We start from the raw sequence: 18,410 nt of genomic DNA on the forward strand, positions 1-18,410 counted from the left end.
AGAGTTTAATAAGGCTACTATCCATACTAGTTAAAATTGAACACTTACCCAAATTAGCGTAATATGATTTCCACTGTGTTACCTTCCAAATAATCAGCAGTTCACCTCTCTCGTCTCTTTGGATGGTAATAGGCTCCAGATCTAACTACCATTCACACAGAACAAGTTGAAGTGAGTCGTTATCATTCTACCAAACAAGTGTTTCCATAAAAATACATTTCTAATAACGACGAAAAAGGAAAAGAAAAATAGTGAAAAAACACTAACGAGAAATACAAACTGACAGCATTAGCGTGCACAGGAAATCACTTAACTGCCCCTCATTTCACTCTTTCCGCAATTTTTCCTAAAAGGAAATTTCTAACAAATTCACAAAATGTGAAACAAGCCAATGAAATAACACTGATACACTGCAAATATTCATAATCTTCTGCTTGGTAAATTATAACCAACTCACTTCTCTTGTATACTCTCGTACTTCATTCAAACGTTCCACCATTCGACACTACTCGCTAGCCGAGAGAAAGCCAGAAAACACGTCCCACATAGAGAGCAAACAAAAGGCTCCAAAACCTCGGGCGATCCGAAAATAGTCATGGCAGCTAGGAACGAGCCATGGCACCAAGACTTAGAATCAATGTTGCCAACAGCAATTCCGATCTCATTGCCTTACTTTCAATTTCTTTTCCTTCCTTCCGTTTTTTTAAAGTAACTTTACAAACATAACCAATTTTCTTATACATGTCTTTAATGATTTTTACATTAATTCACTATTCTTTTAATTTATTATTTTTTTTTATTTATTTCATCCTCCATTTTTCGTCTTCGGCAAGCAACTAAAATACCAAAAATCCAGTCCAGCTGAAAATTCAGGTACCCATGTAGCTGCCTGCTACATATGGAATGCTAACATCGTCATCACACAAAACAAAGAAGTTCAAAAGCCACCCAGTTAGCACGGTTAAATAATGGTAGCCGTCTTTTGGAATAGTCAAGTCATCGTACTCATGGAATTTCTGCCTCCGGGCCACACTGTTACTGGAGCCACGTATTACTGAATGCTGACGAAGTTAAGGTCAGCAATGCACAGGAAGCGTCCAAGTGCTTTGAGAGCTTGAATCGTGTCGGATCACAACGCTCGTACACATGATACCAATACCATGGTGGCTTATGTAAGGTCCTTAGGTTGGGAACGACTGCAGTCTCCTTCTGCAGCCCGTATTTGACATCATCTGACTTCCGTCTCGTCGAACCACTGAAGAATCACCTGAGTGTCATCTCCCGTTTTCTCCCACCTTATTCATTCCACCATTTCATTTATTTCTTATCACCACCGTCTCCTTTAGCCTACCCGGCATAACCGTAGAACGTAAAACTGAAAGATTTCATTTCATTTTCTTCACGGTATGCGACTGTGCCCTTCATCTCCAATGGTGTTGCATAAGATTCAGTTGAACGGGACCTTCCATAATGTAGCGTAGCGAACAGAGGTCTAATATCAGGCGTAGTGGTGTGAAGATTCATAGCTACAATAACCGTTCGCCTCTGGTGGCCAGTTATTATTACTAAATAAAGAAAGTAATGTACTAAGTACGAAAAGATAATAAATTCGGGCAATCTTTTATGCTGTCATTTATTTATTTATTTCCTTCATCAATGAAAAAAATCTATTTACAGAATATTAAATAGTATAATAATAACAAAATTTTCGAAAATTAACTCTATAAGAAAATAGAAAAATAAAGGAAGGTAAATTAAAAAAAAAAGAGAAAACCGATTCTGATATTGTGGCACCACTTAAATAAACACTTTTAGCATTCATAAACATTTTAAAATTGAAAAAAACTCATATGTAGTATATATATTGATAATACGGATTTATACATCATTAATCTAAATATTTTAAATTCGAATAGTTCTCTAAATATAGAACTTTTTTGTCATTAAAATAGGGGCAGGTGTCCATAATACCGTTGACTGTTCAGTACAAGAACATTTTAGTGTAAATTTACCTTCTTAGACGTGACATATGTAAAGAGTTTTAGTGGCATTTTCTGTGTTTTATAAATTTATTTATTTATTTATTTATTTTTAATTGCAGACTGGAAGTAGAGTATGTGCATTTGTACAGCCAAATGGATGTGCTGTACGAGTATGTTGTTTTACTCCAGATTCCACGATTATAGCAACAGCAGGTGATGACGGTACTGTGTGTGTATGGGATTTAGTTCACAGAAGTCTTATAAGGTTGGTATTACTTTTTTTTTTCAGTTTGAAAATTCATATGCAGTGTATTTGCGAAGTAACATTTCAGTTTACATATTTCGTAAAAAATTGACGAACTAGGTTGAATAGCGTTCACTCTAAAATGTAGTTTATTATAATACCTGTCAGGAGTAAACTCCGATACCCGCTCAAATAGTGTGTTCGATACACTGGCTGTGGTGTCTTCAGATTCCGCTTCACAAGCCAATGTCTTCCTCCAATGTCTATTAAAATATTAGGACACATCTTCGCGTGGCTATTAACGTAGATAATAGCCATTCAAACATTTGTTTCGCGCTCTAAAATATTTCGTCCAATTTGTACCGTACGTTGGTCCTTCGTCCTATGGCAACAATTGTTTAACGTTTTCACCATCAAAAAGAGTCTCTAATGTTTAGCAAAACCATATATAGGTAAGGTAACTGATTAATGAAATTACAGACACAGTTTACGAAGCCAATTTAAATTGGAATCATTAATAATTCATAGCAGCAACAACAACAATAACAACAGGAAAATCGGCCAGAGATCACATTTAAAGCTAACTATCCCGGAATTCACTTAGTAGAAATAAGTACCAACCCTGGAGGTACCTCATTCAGAATGACCAGTCACCGGATTCGAAATAGGAACCTTCTCAGTTGCGAAACAAGAATGCTAACCTTCTCCTACTCTGTGTTGTGACTTTAACTACATGTCTTCTCTGTGATAACAATCACATGGCAAGTCTTCACTATGGCGAGAGGAAGGCCATCGTATTTTGCATTAGCATTTTGTTTGATAGACTAAAATAATATTAGAAAGTGTATTGTATTCAGAAAGTCGTCTTCTTCTTCTTCTTCATTTTTTAATTGAAAAAAAAAAACATTAATGTATGATCGATTATCGACAACTAATAATGCTGAACCGCGTACAATCAGTATGAGTGTAATATGATATGCCATGGCTGATCGGTGATCTGTAAGTTTACATTTCTGTATCAGTTTCTTATTAAAGAACTTCACTATTGATATATTTCCTGAAAATCGTTGTTAAATTCACGATATAACTCCCAACTACGTATCTTTTCCCTCCCTAAATTCCCCTACTTGCTTTACTCACAGCAGATATCGTAGTTACTGTTACGAGACGAAGCCTCAAAAGTGATCGGTGAAGTGCGATGAGGATGTAGAAAAAGGGAATTAGAAGGATGTTGTTAAAGTAATCTTGACCCGCCAATTCTAAAGTAAGTTACTATAGAGAAAACATGGTTTCGTGTGATGTACATTGCTTAGTTTGATTTTTTTTTTTAATTTTTAATTGTTTGTATTACATAGTATCAGTTTCATTATATGCTTTCATTTATATAAATTTGATGATGATAAATTTCTTAGATCGTTTCAGGAGCACGAGGGTACAATCCAAGGTGTAGCGTTCACACCTGACAGCTCATGTCTTGTCTCGACATGTACTCAGGGAGTAATGAAGTTGTGGGATGTAACATACGGTCACGGGACTTGCCTTTTTTCAATGGATGATGCTCATGATCTTGGAGTTACTTGTTGTGATTTCTCAAATGCGTTTGATGTAGTGGGTGAGTAGAAAGCAATTTTAAAATAATTAGTTTCTTTTTATTGTTATTTTTTCCCTTTAATATAATCGGGTATACAAGGTCTGAGTACCAGATATGTTTTGATAATAATATCGGGTTGTCCCATAAGTAATATAGTATTTTTGCACGAGGAAAAGAACGATAACTTACTTGGAACACTACCATTAGTCAGAAAATAGTCTCCATCAGACTCCACAACACTTTGCTACCTGTCAACCAGTTGTTGAATCCTACTAAAAGAAGGTGATGTTGTAGGCTACGAAAAAGACAATAGGCAGTTGGTATATGATTTGGTGAAAACGCCGTGTGGGGGTTTTCTCCCAGCCACAATCCTCGATCTTAGCACAGGTCCTTCTTGCCGTGTGTGGGCGTGCGTTATTAACGTGGATGAGCACATATTTGCGATGAACTAGAGTAGGACATTCCTCCAACAGTGCAGTCTGTATACGTTTAAGCTGCTGACAGGACACATCTGTGCATTGATTGTCTAGTTATGTGACAATAGGGATATTCCACCAAACATTTAAGATCACTTTGCAAGACTGGAGGTCCTATTTTGACTCAGTTCCTGCTGGTCCCCTTTTAAGTACCCATTGACGTTTACGTCTGGTGTTATGATTAAGGACTGACCAGAAATGGCTCACGTCTGTGACGAGTTAGGATTGAACTAAAAATATCCAGTCAGTGCTGCTTCTGTTGAGGTATTAACGCATGGGGTACACATTTACCAAGTTTCGAAACTTACCCAAGGTTTTGCAGATGATGAACGGTCGAGTGGGTGATATAAAGTCAGCTGACTAGCTCTTCAACACATTTCATTGGATTTGAATCCACCATTACTCGCAGAGCATCGTTGCACAGCTGCACAGGATTCTCTTCTCGTGGCTTATCAGTGAAGCGGGGTCCCCAGACAAAAACCTCTGAAACCACTTCTGGCACTTCCGGACATCCACAGCACCTTGACCATACATAGCACTATTGTTTCGTGCCGCTGCGCTGACTGAATGCCCCAAGTGGAATTCACACTGCATGACAATCCGTATGTGGTCCTCCGACACTGCCATGATCAAACACAAACCACGATTCCGAAACGTGGAGTAGATCGTTCTCCTGCTACACACTGCTATACAATATACTGTCCTATATGATACAGCTATGGCGCTTGCCGTCACCTTTACTATGAGCTCGTCAGATGGCGTTACTGTAACGGTAATCGAAAGAATGACATTATTTATGGGATGGGCTGATAAATGTTCTCAAGTGCTACTTGATGTGTGACAGTGAATGACGAACTTTTCATATTTTTTAAAAAGCTATTCTCACCTCATTATGTAGAATAGTTTGGCAGTGTAGTAGTGTTTAAAACATACAAGGAAGAAATACATTTTTATTGTACATTTTACATGGTTGCGCTATTTTTTAAGAAGTATTCTCATATATTTAATCAAGGACATTATTTTACAATTTCTGTGTTTGATTCTGTTAACATATTGCATATTACATTAAGCTTCAGGGGTTAATACGTTTATTGATTTTGCACTTCTGTGAACTGAGTATCGTAGAACTTTATAATATCTATGAAGACAATGGATGTAGTAACTAAATTTCCCTCTCTTCGAAGCTGAGCAAAATGCGGCTTCCGTGAACTCCATTAGCTGCTTACATCTATGCCCTGTGGGTATCTGTTTACTTATATTAGGGTATACTTCCTGAACTGCACTCTTGAAATATATCAGCAGTCAATTGAATAATGAACATAAGCATCGCTTTAGTACCTGAAGAATATCCAGCGCTAACCCGAGTGTCTAGTACCAATCATGTTAGTAATATATTTTAACCCTTTTCTTTTACCTATTGTAAATTCTTCATGTAGCAACTTCCGCTTTTTTAAAACTCTCTTCTGTATCAATATAAAATGGTTCCTACTAATCCCATCTGCTACATATGAACTATTATAATATTACATCATTATTTCTATTTAGAATTGTGTATGTATCTGCAGTTATTATTGTTCAAACGATAATATTGTATATTCAAACCACGATAAAATTATTGTTACACCATACCTTAATTTAGCACCAGTTATAGCACGGCCAACAAGAGATGGTCTCTGACGTTTCTTACCACATGCAGTGGGACATTGCAGCCCCTACTTTGATACCAGTGTTACCGATCATGATCACTCTGTCTTATACCATTAATTAAATTGCCACTACAATTGCACCGAAAAAATCTTGACACGCGAGTAGTGGCAATGTCACTGCGAGCTGTCAGAGACGTTCTCTTACTGGGCGCACTATAGCACGAATACATCGGTGGCTTAATTCTTTGCATTAGTTTGAACAGATCACATAAAATCTATTTATATAATCATAGTTAGATAGTTTATTATAATATGAATTTACAAATTACTTCGTACTTCATTTTTTTCAGATCACACTGGAATTACTAGGAAGTTTTTGTTGGCAACTGGCGGCAACGATCATTTGGTTAATCTGTGGGTGGTAACTGCGGGATTAGATAATAATATTTCTCTATTTAAGACTTTGGAAGGGCATTCCTCAGCGGTTACGTGTGTAAGGTTTTCTCAGAATGGACTGCTGTTAGCGTCAAGCTCAGTGGATAAAACGACCCGGATATGGGAAGTAAGTGATAAACTTTAATATGTGCTGTGAAATGTACGCATTATAGAAAATACAGGACAACTCGCTCGTAAACTATATCGTGAATGTGTTAAATATCTCTTGAATGATTCCAGAAAGATATAATATGTGTCAAATATCTTCCTATGACAAACATATCGTTGTGAAAAAGTTACCGAAATGTCCGTAGTGTGTAACAAAGCAACAACGAAGTCAGCATGCCGTAGTTACAAGTGTGGCTTGTAAGACTTCTTATGAACTGCCGTCTAATATGGATGTTTTAGGAATTCACATTACCAGATAGGTGGAACTACATATCGTCCGTAAATGTCCGATTATGTCAAGGAAATCGTTGTGCTTACGAGAAAGTCAAGGACTTTGTTGAAGTAATCATTTCTTATACACAGCACAAGGGTTGTTTTATTTAAATCAAAGTGATTTAAATCGGATGATTTTTTTTTAAACGATTTAAATCAAATTGGTTTTGTTTAAAACAGAAATAAAAATGACCATTCCTGAACACTAATCGAATGTCTGTGTGAAACTAGCATCTTAACCCGTACTATGTGATGGTAGGATCTTAATAATACAAGTTTATACGAAGTATCTAATTCTTTAGATTAAAGTTAATGGCCCATGAATTTTTGACAGTGTACTTCATTTAATCATTTGATATTGTACAGGAAACTCGAGAAAACTTCAATCCATTTAACATTTAGTACTCATAATTTTGAGTTGGGACTTTTACATATTATGGTAATACTCAGCGTAGCCTTTTTACCGTTTTTGAAATACGGCCTGAACAGTTCGAAATGAGTTTTTAAACATAGGATCTACCCCAAACTGGATTTTTTTTTATCGTATCACTTTGATTGAAATGCGTATCCCAAGGGAAGAGATATTTAATATTAATGCCAAAACTAGTGTGTCCTAGGAGCCTCACAAGTTTTTAAGATGGAATTCGGTGTATGTAAGGTCAACATTAAAAGTAATTTGACACGTATCCAACATTTTCGAAAATTCCACTTTTTAAGGGGAAAGGGGGGGATTTCTATATATGCTATCCTTCTCTTCCACATTCAAATCGATATTGTCGTCTAGTCATCGAGAAAACGATTGAACTGTTTGAAATGAATCTTTGAACATAAAACCTGATTTGAGCCATGATTTTATCATGCCACTTCCATAAATGCGTATCATAATGGGTAGAGGTGTTTAAAATGTATGCCAAAAATATAGTATCTCATGAGTGTCTCTGCAACGTTATTTATATACCTTTTGTTATCTTTATGTTACATATATTGCCCATAATTCGAATCACTAGATAAGTCAACACGATCAGCACTTTAATTTTTATATGTAATTGCAAATTCTAATAACTGCATACCTTGAAAATTAGGCACATCAAATGCATATCACAACTAACTTTTTATTTTCAAAATTTCATGAATAATCTTTCTGTTGTCATAGCAACACGAAACAAATAACTATCTCTAGTTACAGCAACTACGATTACAGGAACATCAATCTATCTCAACATATATTCTACATTTTTTCTTCTTCTTCTTCATAACATATTGTGCACTTTTAAGCACCGTTGCCCAAAATAGCTACAATTAGAAATGGAAGTAATTCACAGATGTCAGATATACAATATCGTTGTATATATGGCTCCCGACGAGGACTTCTTAATTGATTACAATTGAAGAAAGAATCCTTACATATCTTATATACGAGGTTACCTTACTTTCCGAATAGCCCTCACTATATAAAATATAATGCATATATACTGTATATTAATTTCATTTTGTCTCAACAATAATCTTACGTTCATTTAATAATCAAGTCCATTTTAATTCTATAAAATTATCGACGAAAACGACTTATTCAAAATACGATCCTTTTGCTTATTATTTAGGTCCTAAAATAGATTCTTTAATTAAATATCGTTGAAGCTTATAGACAAAGTAAATTAAAGTATATTGAAATGTTAGATAACGTATTTCTTCCATTTGGGCATAATTAAGATAATTATAAAAGATTTTGAAAGCACAATATTGATAAGTGAAGCGATTTACAAAGAAATCATGACAATATTCAAAATTAAACAAAACAAGACTTGATTAATATAACGGAATAATACAAATAAAGAATTATTATATTAAGACTCAGCAAAGTTTATGTGAGTTAAAATACACTATAACATGTTTTATTTATTAAGGTATAATTAGCATAACTTTGATAGGCAATATCCGTATTCATACTACAACGTTTTTTTTTTTTAAATATAAATTATGATTCTTGTTGATATGGATTAGTTAATTTCTGTGTAGAATTCAAACAAAGTACAAATAACAAATGAAATCATTACGATATTTAAAGTGAAATAAAACCAAAATCAATTGAATATGTTTTCTCGGACGCCACAACATTAGCTTAAGTTATATTACCAAAAGATTCGATTAGGTTACATTGAATGGCATTATCTTGAGTACCGTTCTGTATATTATGGATTCGTCCAGATCTTTGGTTTCTATTTTGAGAATTTCTGCCACCTATGAAATTGTTACGAAATCCATTTCGAGAAAAATTAGATGTACTGTTTACCTGATTTCTAAATGTTGTACGATTACTATTTCTATTTCTTCTGAAATTGGGTTCGGTTCTATTACCGGTATAATTGAATCTATCATTACTTCTTATATTAGGACTGCATTCTTCACGCACATTGATATTTCGGATTGGAATATGATTGGCTTGGCTTCGGTTGTTATGAGTTTGGTTTCGATTAGTGTTACTTTGCACCATTGATTGATTTTCAGAATTTTGTACTATCATAATGAGATAATTGAAATTAATGCATTGTGCAGAAATCAATATTTCTGCAATCTAAAAGGTAACAATATCCAGATCGATGCTATGATTCGTGATTCCTGTTGGTATGGATTAATTAATTTCAACTCATTATATACGGAAATCACAAAATCAGTAAGATTCTTATCAATTTTGGGATCATACCATCTGTTTCGAACCAAAGCGTCTCGGTTTGCCAACATAAAATCATGCTCAAAATTGGAAAGCACTGTGTTCTTAAAATCTAAATAATTATGTAAACTTCCCCTGATCGCTTTGAACCAAGCATAGCACGGTGGTAGCAAAACGTGTAGTAAAATCTTAAGAAATTTGGATCTGTCTACCCCAATTAAATCGCATTCTTCTTCGAACTTTTCTAAAAGTACACTTTCAGGTATGTCTTCTGACCTTCCACTAAATTTCGTTAAAGACCTTATTTCACTAAATCTGAAATGATGATGATTATGAAACTGTTTTAAATGATTAGACTTTACGTATCTGGTTTTCCGGCGATGTGATGAATACGGTCTTCTTTCTTCTTTCCTGGTGCTAGAAGCACTATCATCCCTTTCAGTACAGCTTTCCGGTATATCACTTTCTTCCAAAGCTAATCTGGGTTTATTTGGCCTATGTTCGCAATTGGTGATCTGATCATTCTTATCATTTATGGTAATGATCCCTTCCTTAGTAGTGTTTATTTCTTCCTGTAATACTTTAATTTGATTGCTGTGCTCATTAACTTGGGTTTCAACAACCGCTTCCACCGAACTTTGTACAATTGTAAATGTGTGCAAAATTTGTTCCATCCTACAGTCTGTTCGTTCTAGTTTAGTGTTCATTTGCTGCGTAATTTGTTCAACTTTGCTATCCATTTGTTGAAACCTAGTATCCATCTGTTGTGTTTGCTGTGTCAGTTGTTCAAATTTAGTATCCATTTGCTGTGTACTTTGTTGAAGTTTGCTATCCATTTGCTGAAACTTTTGTTCAAATTTAATATCCATTTGCTTCATTTGCTGTGACAAGGATTGACCTAACTGTTTTATAAGGCCAGCCACATTCGTTGATATATCCGATCCTGGTGTTTCAACATCACCAACTTTATCATTATTACTTTCGACTCTGGATAAATCCATTTTAATATTCCTATAAAATTTCCTTTTACTTCTCAATAAAGTGTACTCCGTGTTGATGGTTATTTACTTCACACAAATCTCAAGGTTCCTGGGCGGAAAACAGCATCTATAAAATACGTAACGTTATTTATATACCTTTTGTTATCTTTATGTTACATATATTGTCCATAATTCGAATCACTAGATAAGTCAACACGATCAGCACTTTAATTTTCATATGTAATTGCAAATTCTTATAACTGCATACCTTGAAAATTAGGCACATCAAATGCATATCACAACTAACTTTTTATTTTCAAAATTTCATGAATAATCTTTCTGTTGTCATAGCAACACGAAACAAATAACTATCTCTAGTTACAGCAACTACGATTACAGGAACATCAATCTATCTCAACATATATTTTACATTTTTCTTCTTCTTCATAACATATTGTGCACTTTTAAGCACCGTTGCCCAAAATAGCTACAATTAGAAATGGAAGTAATTCACAGATGTCAGATATACAATATCGTTGTATCTCACCCTCAGATGAAACGTCGTATATAAACTCTTAATGAGAAATAAATGGATATGTGCTCCCAGCGAGAAATGTTTTCGTAGGTGAGAGAGTGCGAGCGAGGTAATTTCTGAAATGTTTTTCGTAATACATTAAAATAATATCGACGTTCTGTCATCATCATCATCACGGGAAAACAACTGAACTGTTTGAAATGAATTTTTGAACATAGCAGCTGACTCGAGCCGGACTTTTATCACATCATTTTCATTAAAATGTTTATCCCAAGGGTGAAAATGAGAGAAATTGAGTATTTCACGATCCTCTTATGTTAGGGAGATGAAACTCAGTATATAATCTCATTAAAAATAAGTTGACATGTGCACCGAAAGCAGCCGAAGCGTTTAAAATGAATTTTAAACATAGTTTGAACTTGGATTGACTTCGGATGTTTATCATTGTCCTACACTTTGAATGCATTTCCTATAGGAGTGCAGAAAATTTTTCGCAAGCAACAACAGCTGTACCATTTGAAATGAATTTTTGAAGATACAAAACACTTAGGTGAAACTGAATTTTTATCATTTCATTTCCATTTAAACATGCATTTCAAGATGGTAGGGAAATGGGTTCAAATATACCTAAAACCTCCTATTCTCGTGCTAAGGACGGGCATTTCAGCTACTTATTAAGAGAAAATAAAATGAAAAATATTTAAAAAAGAAGCAATTTTTGATTAGATACATGTTACTACTACTATATCTTATATATTATGCTTTTATCTTTGTCATAATGAGTGCAGATAACGTGGAATCAAATATTGATCTTCATGTAAAATTTATGCTAATATCCAAGTTTGTCTTTAATAATTTCACAATTTTAAGAGACGATTCATCAAGACATCTTCAGATTTTACATGAAGATTAAAACTAGAGGTTCATTGATACAAAAAGTGAAGGAAGAGGCAAATTGAACCATATAAAGGTTTTATCCAACTGTGATGTCTGTTTGGACTACGTATAATGTAAGAGACTTTGTGCGGTAGTGTCTGAAATAATGAATTGAAAGAAATAGGATTATACAAAGGAAATCCATGCGTACGGTAATTGCCACTTCAATGCTAGCTTAGTATGGCTAAAATTTGAATTCGTAAAGTTTTGCGCGAGAAGTGAAATTCTACTGTTGAATCCCCGTTCTATTTAAACCTAGAGTATAAATTTAAACGAGTGTAAATGTGTTAATATAATGACATGATAATATCCTTGGGAAATATAAAACTTTTTGATGACAAATGCTAACAGTTACAAGAGAACGAATAACCTGAGTATACTGAAAGAAAGCGAAAGCCGGGCACCAAATTAATAGTATAATGATTTATTAAAGAAAAAGCAGTCTTGAATGGACTGCAGTTTAGAAGCATTTAGTAGGTGACTTAGGAGTGGTTTACACTTTTAAAGCAATACATTTTTAATGTTATTCTTTCTTTCTTTCAGACAGAAGGAAAGTGCCTAAAAGTTTTAGAGGGTCACAGTAGATACGTTACGTCTTGCTGCTTCTCTCGTGATGGATCTTTATTGGCAACTGGTTAGTTTATTTTAAACTTCTCAGTTGTAATGATAATTTATGCCCTATATATATAACAAATGTTTTCAGTTTAGAGGGTGTTTCTGTGTATTCGAGTACTTAGCTCATGTGCCTTTGATATATATGATTCCTTGTTGAATTCCGATGAGAGAACGGATGTTTACAACAATGTAGGCAACCACCGACTGACAAATATAATTAAAAATTTGACTGCGTTATCTTTATATAAAATTGAACATGAAATCAGATGGCCCTTATCTTGCCACGATGACGTTACAATTGGTAATACTTTCTCACCCTCTACACATCTATATAGCATTTTGTGTGTGTCTTTAATGTCCTACGATTATGCACCAAGGCTGAGGGAGACGGTGGTGTTGAGATCACTGATGGAATGGAGAAAGTGGCAAAAAATGAGAAAACACACATATGGTATTGTCCACCACAAAACTCACTTGGTGGAGCTGAGATCGAATCAAGGATCCCACTTACCAAAGGTGTGTGCTCCGCCACTGACCCACTGCAGCCCTAGTAAGAACTTGTAAAACAGCAGCAATGTCAATTATAGTAGACTTTGCTATTGTTGCTGCTGTCGATTGGCAAAAAGCGAAAGATTATTTATCAGATTTTGTCATTGTTGCCATTATTAAACGATGTTAAATAGAGTTAAACACTTCACTCAAAATGCTTCCTATTATAATCCTGAACTGTGGAATTTGTAGCTTTCAATTCGATGAAGAATTAGGTTTTTTTTATAGAGAATCAGTAATTATTGATGTATGTGAGCCGCCTAGAGCGGCGATAACTCTGGGATCGGGCACCTAAGACGCCAAAGGTTTGCCTCTGGTCTTTATAAACTTGGACAGAATTTTATGTAATTTTAAATGTTTAACCAACACATTGTTTTACATTCCAAATTGAAAGTGACGTTGGAAGATAGACACCGGTAACTAAAGAAAGGAAGGAGGGGGAAAAAATACTGAAACCGCTCAGTATCCGATACCTGCCCAGAAGTTTGGAAGATTGAAAGAAACCATGGATTCTGTGTATTCAAGGAACGGGCTATTTTGAAGACCCGAAGGCTGAATAATTTTGTAAAATGTCTAGATTAACCTTTGGCCAACTGGGAGCTCCATTCCAGACTCCCATATTTGCTGGGCCTACGGCCTCGCATCCCATACTTCAGTCTCAAAAATCTACAAGTGTGCCAGATTTCTATTTTATATTCCAATTCCAAGTACCTGAAACACGAGTTTTAATGTAAAAATAAAATGAAACAAATTACATGGGGGTTTTCTTCTCCTTAGACTCCTTAGAAACAAATATATTCAATTTCGGCAATTTTTCTGTGGGTTAGCTCCAGGAGGGTACAAACGTGCCAGATTTCATCATTGTAGTTCTTGTGGAAGTGTCTAATAATTATCAGGTGTAAATAGTATTTCATTTTAATGACATAGGCAAGATTTTACTGTTCCCCCCAAAAAACTCCACTAAAGTTAGAAATTTTTATTTTTGGTGACTTACTTAGATAACGCTATCAGAAACCTACAATAATACTAAATTTCAGGTTTTTATTTTAATTATCGAAAACATGAGATTTAGTGTCCAAAACATCACCCATTTAAATAACATGGGGATTTTTTATTTCCTGTTTTTACCTCCTAAAAATGTGAAAAAGTACACTCGTAACAGTTTTTTTGTTGTTGGTTTCTCTAAAGCGTGCCAAATTTCAACTTCCCACATCAACCAAAAGTACCCGTGATTTTATATCAGAGAGTCAGTTCAGTACATTAGAGATAGAATTTATTATTATTATTAAAATGTTAGGGATTGTTCTAACCATAAATTAGAAAAAAGAAAAAGGGAGAAATATCTCCAAATCTAAGAAGGGACAAGGAATAGAGGCCAATTTCGATGTTAATCGTGATGAATATGTAGATAATGAAATATCATTGTCTTCTCTTGGCTATCATATTTTGGTTTAGTACTCACTTTATTAGCTAAATGTTACGGACTATAAAGATGTAATGGAACTGAAGAGCAGTGACAATTACTGTTCCGGAATAACTTTTATTTTTATTTATTTATTTATTTATTTATTTTTTCTTTTTTTAATAATCTTTATTTCTTAAGCTTGCTTTATTCGTTTTATCAGTACAGTAGGGAAGAAAAGTTGTGTACTAAATTTAGGATCATGATGGCTCAGACTTTGAAAGAATTCATAGATGCAGACACTTTATACAAATACGAATGTAATTTTGAAATATAGTGTTAAGAAGTGAAGTGACAGGTTTGTTGCTGAATACTTATTTGCTTAGTTTATCTCGTGACAGGTAGTTTTCCGTAGTGTCTTCATTCTTTGATGATGCCAAGCTTATTTGTTGGTAGAAGTGTGGAAAATAAGTGAGCTGCTTGCGAAAAATGAAGGGTACGGGGAAAAAACAAGGAATGTCCATGTTTGTGTTTTTTCGGGTGCTTTGTCCTATCTGTTGGTGACTCTTGGTACTATTTGACTGTCTATGGCATGCATGCGTAGATGTAGAAATGTTGATGTAAAAAGTGGCAAAAGATTTCATAACCCTATTCTGTATACACAGTTTTTAATATTAAAACGCCGTTTTCTCGAAAATGCATTTTTGTGACATTCCTTGTTTTTTCCCCTTACCCTTCAAATGTAAGAGGATTACTCAGATACAGAATTTTCAGATCATACAGAATATGTTCTCATCAATATAATATGCAATTATTTATTCTTGCAATAGGTTTTCATTTATTGTATCTTATCTATCACATCTATACCATAATGACAATACCAATAATATTATAGGCAGTTCAATATACTCCTTCATCATCTATAATGCCATTTATTCCCATTTAGCATTTGTTTACATTTTCTCATGCGTGACAGTGTACCTTATCACATTAACATTCAGTTATCACATATTTACTCATCAACTATAGTATGATTTTTTAATCTTGCACGTAATTTTATATATAGTGTCGAGTTTTTCGTGTATATTTATACCTTTGGAAACTATTTTACTGTGCTTTCTTGTAACTTGAAATTAAAATTTCTTCATTCTACCATTTCTTTATCATTTTCGCAATTATCAAATTATCTTTCTGAGCTGTTTTCAACTCGTGTTCTAACTTTCAATACTTCAATCACTTAGAAGTATACGATGGCCAATTAAAAAGTTCCCGGAATTCTGTTGTAGGTCTTTATTATCTCAATATGAGTACACATTTAGTTAATCACCTTCAAACTTGGCACCTTCGGAACACACACACAAACACATACTTGTTCCACCGCTCCTGCGATTCGTGAAAATAGCTTTGGAAAGAGCCAAACATCCGATGGTGCTAAACTGTTTATAAGGCTATCAAACTCTCTGAATCAGAATCTCCCCAATTTGCTTATGAACTTGATGTTTTACGTGTTGCTCGATCTGTAAAATTGCACCAACTGATCGCTACACACACCTTCGTTCAACAACACTACTCGTACACTGCCTGTTAAGACGTGTTCACACTTGTCAATTAGAGAACTTAAGGACTGTACTTCACAAGATTCATTGTGATTGCAACACAAATGCCAAAACTACAAAAGCATTCCGGGAACTTTTTGACTGCCCCTCGTATTCCTTTCTTTTCTGAATACTACTCATTCTAGCTTTAAGACTACGTATAACTTAAATAAATAAATAAAATCTAACTAAAGCATACACTGAATATTACTAACGTGTGTTACAATTTCGATAATTTATCATTGCTTTCATGGGATATAACATGTCTGAGGAAGGCAGTGTTAACTCTTATTTCTTGTACCTGAACATTATTTTATTCCATCTCTTTACTACTAACTTTTGCTGCTTACTGAACAAAAATTCAATCATATAAGGCTCTTTATTCATATTTATCTATTCTTGTTTCAATGCTAAATCTAATTTATTTTCAGTAGTAACAATTCTTGTATTCGTTAATCTATCAAGCTCAGTAGCCTTCGGAGTAACGGTAATTGACCTCTTCGTTTACATTCTATAACTCTTCTTAATTTCCCTTCAAACACACTCGTTATTATTCTATCGTCGGATCTTCCCAAACTATATTTTTTTCTTTTGTAATTACGAAACCTTAAGTTTGTACCAGACAAACACTTGACCTAATTCAGTAGTGTAGCTTTATATATATATATATAGTGTTTTAAAACGACAACGTTTCGGAGGTGATTCCTGACACCAAGATAAGACAAAAAGTTTAGACCAACCTGGGTGCACAAATGTTTCCTTTCGGAGTTATAATCTGCGAAAACATGAAAAAATTAACTTTAAACGTCCATAGCTCCAATACCATGAAACCTACCGTAGTCGGGTCAAGACTTCACTTAGGAACTAGTATGTTCCCTATCCAAATATCCATGCTTCAGAATCATGCGATACTTTCGTAACCATTTTTATAGAGGTAGTTGGTGAGTACTTCAAGTTATATGCCCGTAGCCAAAACCCCCCTCTGCAAAAATTGCTGCGTGAGTACTTTAGGATTCTGGAATATGTATTTTTGGATAGTGCACATATTAGTTCCTAAGTGAAGTCTTGACCCGATTACGGTAGGTCCCATAGTTTTGGAGCTATGGACCTTTTAAAATTCAGTTTTTCATGTTTTCGGCAGCCTATAACTCTGAAAGGAAGCATTTGTGCACCCAGGTTGGTCTATGCTTTTCATCTTATCTTGGTGTCAGAAATCACCTTCCAAATGTTGTCGGTGTTGTTTTGAAACACCCTATACATATATATATATATATATATATATATATATATATATATATATATATATATATATATATATATATATATATATATATATATATATATATATATATATATATATATATATATTAAGAAAAGGGAGGGAGGCATGGAAAGTGAATTTATGAACTGTATTTCTTACTACTACTACTAAACTTCTACAGTAAGTTGAAGGGTAGTGGGAATAGTTTGTCTTTTTCTGTGTCAATGCCTCGTTACTTTTTGTTTAATGTGGGCAAATTAGAAGTTATTCGAGATAGATATCCTAATTAATTTTCGTTGACCTAAAATCTTGTAATACAGTTTGTTTTGTAGCTTTTCATCTTTTTTTAGGTTATATATAGTATTTTGTTTTCAGGTTCAAATGATAAGACCTTAAAAGTGTGGGATCTCACAGGGAACCTAAATACAGAATCAGTACTCGTCAGATCTTGCAGTGCCTTAAGTCACTTCGGCAATAAGGATATAGATGTAAGTATTAAAATTTATAAACTTCTGTAAAGCAAATCTTATTGAGTGAGTACGCCTTTAGCATTTTTCTTTTCTAATGGGCTAGAGTTTACATAATGATAAATATACCTCACCTTGGTGGTTACTTTTACAATGTAGTTTACTTTAAACACACTTACTACAAATACTACCAAACAATATCCACTTTATTTGGAACAATACATAATGTTTTGAAAAATATTTTATGGGTAAATGATAAATCTCAAGCAGTGGAATATGTTACCAAATAATGGGAACACCCATGTACTGCAACATGTAATCTTTGTAAGTTGGTAATAGCATACTGAATATTTCTGCATTGCGAGTGTTTTATGTTGATGTTCGGTGATAGGGAGTAATAAGCGAGGCAGTATGATCCGGATTTGTGTGTACAATAAATCAGACGCTAATGGCAGGGTCCTATTTACACATGGGCCGTGACCTTGGGAAGGGGGAGAGGGCAATTTTCTCGAATTAGTTTTATTTTTATTTATTTATTATTTTTTTCAGACTCTTGTACTAAACATTTCAGTAATTATTATGTACGC

At 34.3% G+C, this 18,410-nt stretch overlaps 1 protein-coding gene across 3 annotated transcripts in view; it reads left to right on the top strand.

Annotated features, from left to right (window-relative positions):
* The window catches only part of LOC145668234 (WD repeat, SAM and U-box domain-containing protein 1-like), a 110,501-nt gene that overhangs the window by 31,028 nt on the left and 61,063 nt on the right, over window positions 1–18,410 (top strand). For all 3 annotated transcript variants that reach the window (XM_081735900.1, XM_081735902.1, XM_081735901.1), the window contains exons 4-8: window positions 2,102–2,247; window positions 3,639–3,838; window positions 6,290–6,501; window positions 12,478–12,568; window positions 17,732–17,844. In XM_081735900.1, the coding sequence (XP_081592026.1) occupies window positions 2,102–2,247; window positions 3,639–3,838; window positions 6,290–6,501; window positions 12,478–12,568; window positions 17,732–17,844 (762 nt within the window). The remainder of the gene's footprint in view (window positions 1–2,101; window positions 2,248–3,638; window positions 3,839–6,289; window positions 6,502–12,477; window positions 12,569–17,731; window positions 17,845–18,410) is intronic.

The sequence above is a fragment of the Thermobia domestica genome, chromosome 13, assembly GCF_964235325.1.
Source record: "Thermobia domestica chromosome 13, izTheDome1.hap1.1, whole genome shotgun sequence".
Classification (NCBI taxonomy): domain Eukaryota; kingdom Metazoa; phylum Arthropoda; class Insecta; order Zygentoma; family Lepismatidae; genus Thermobia; species Thermobia domestica.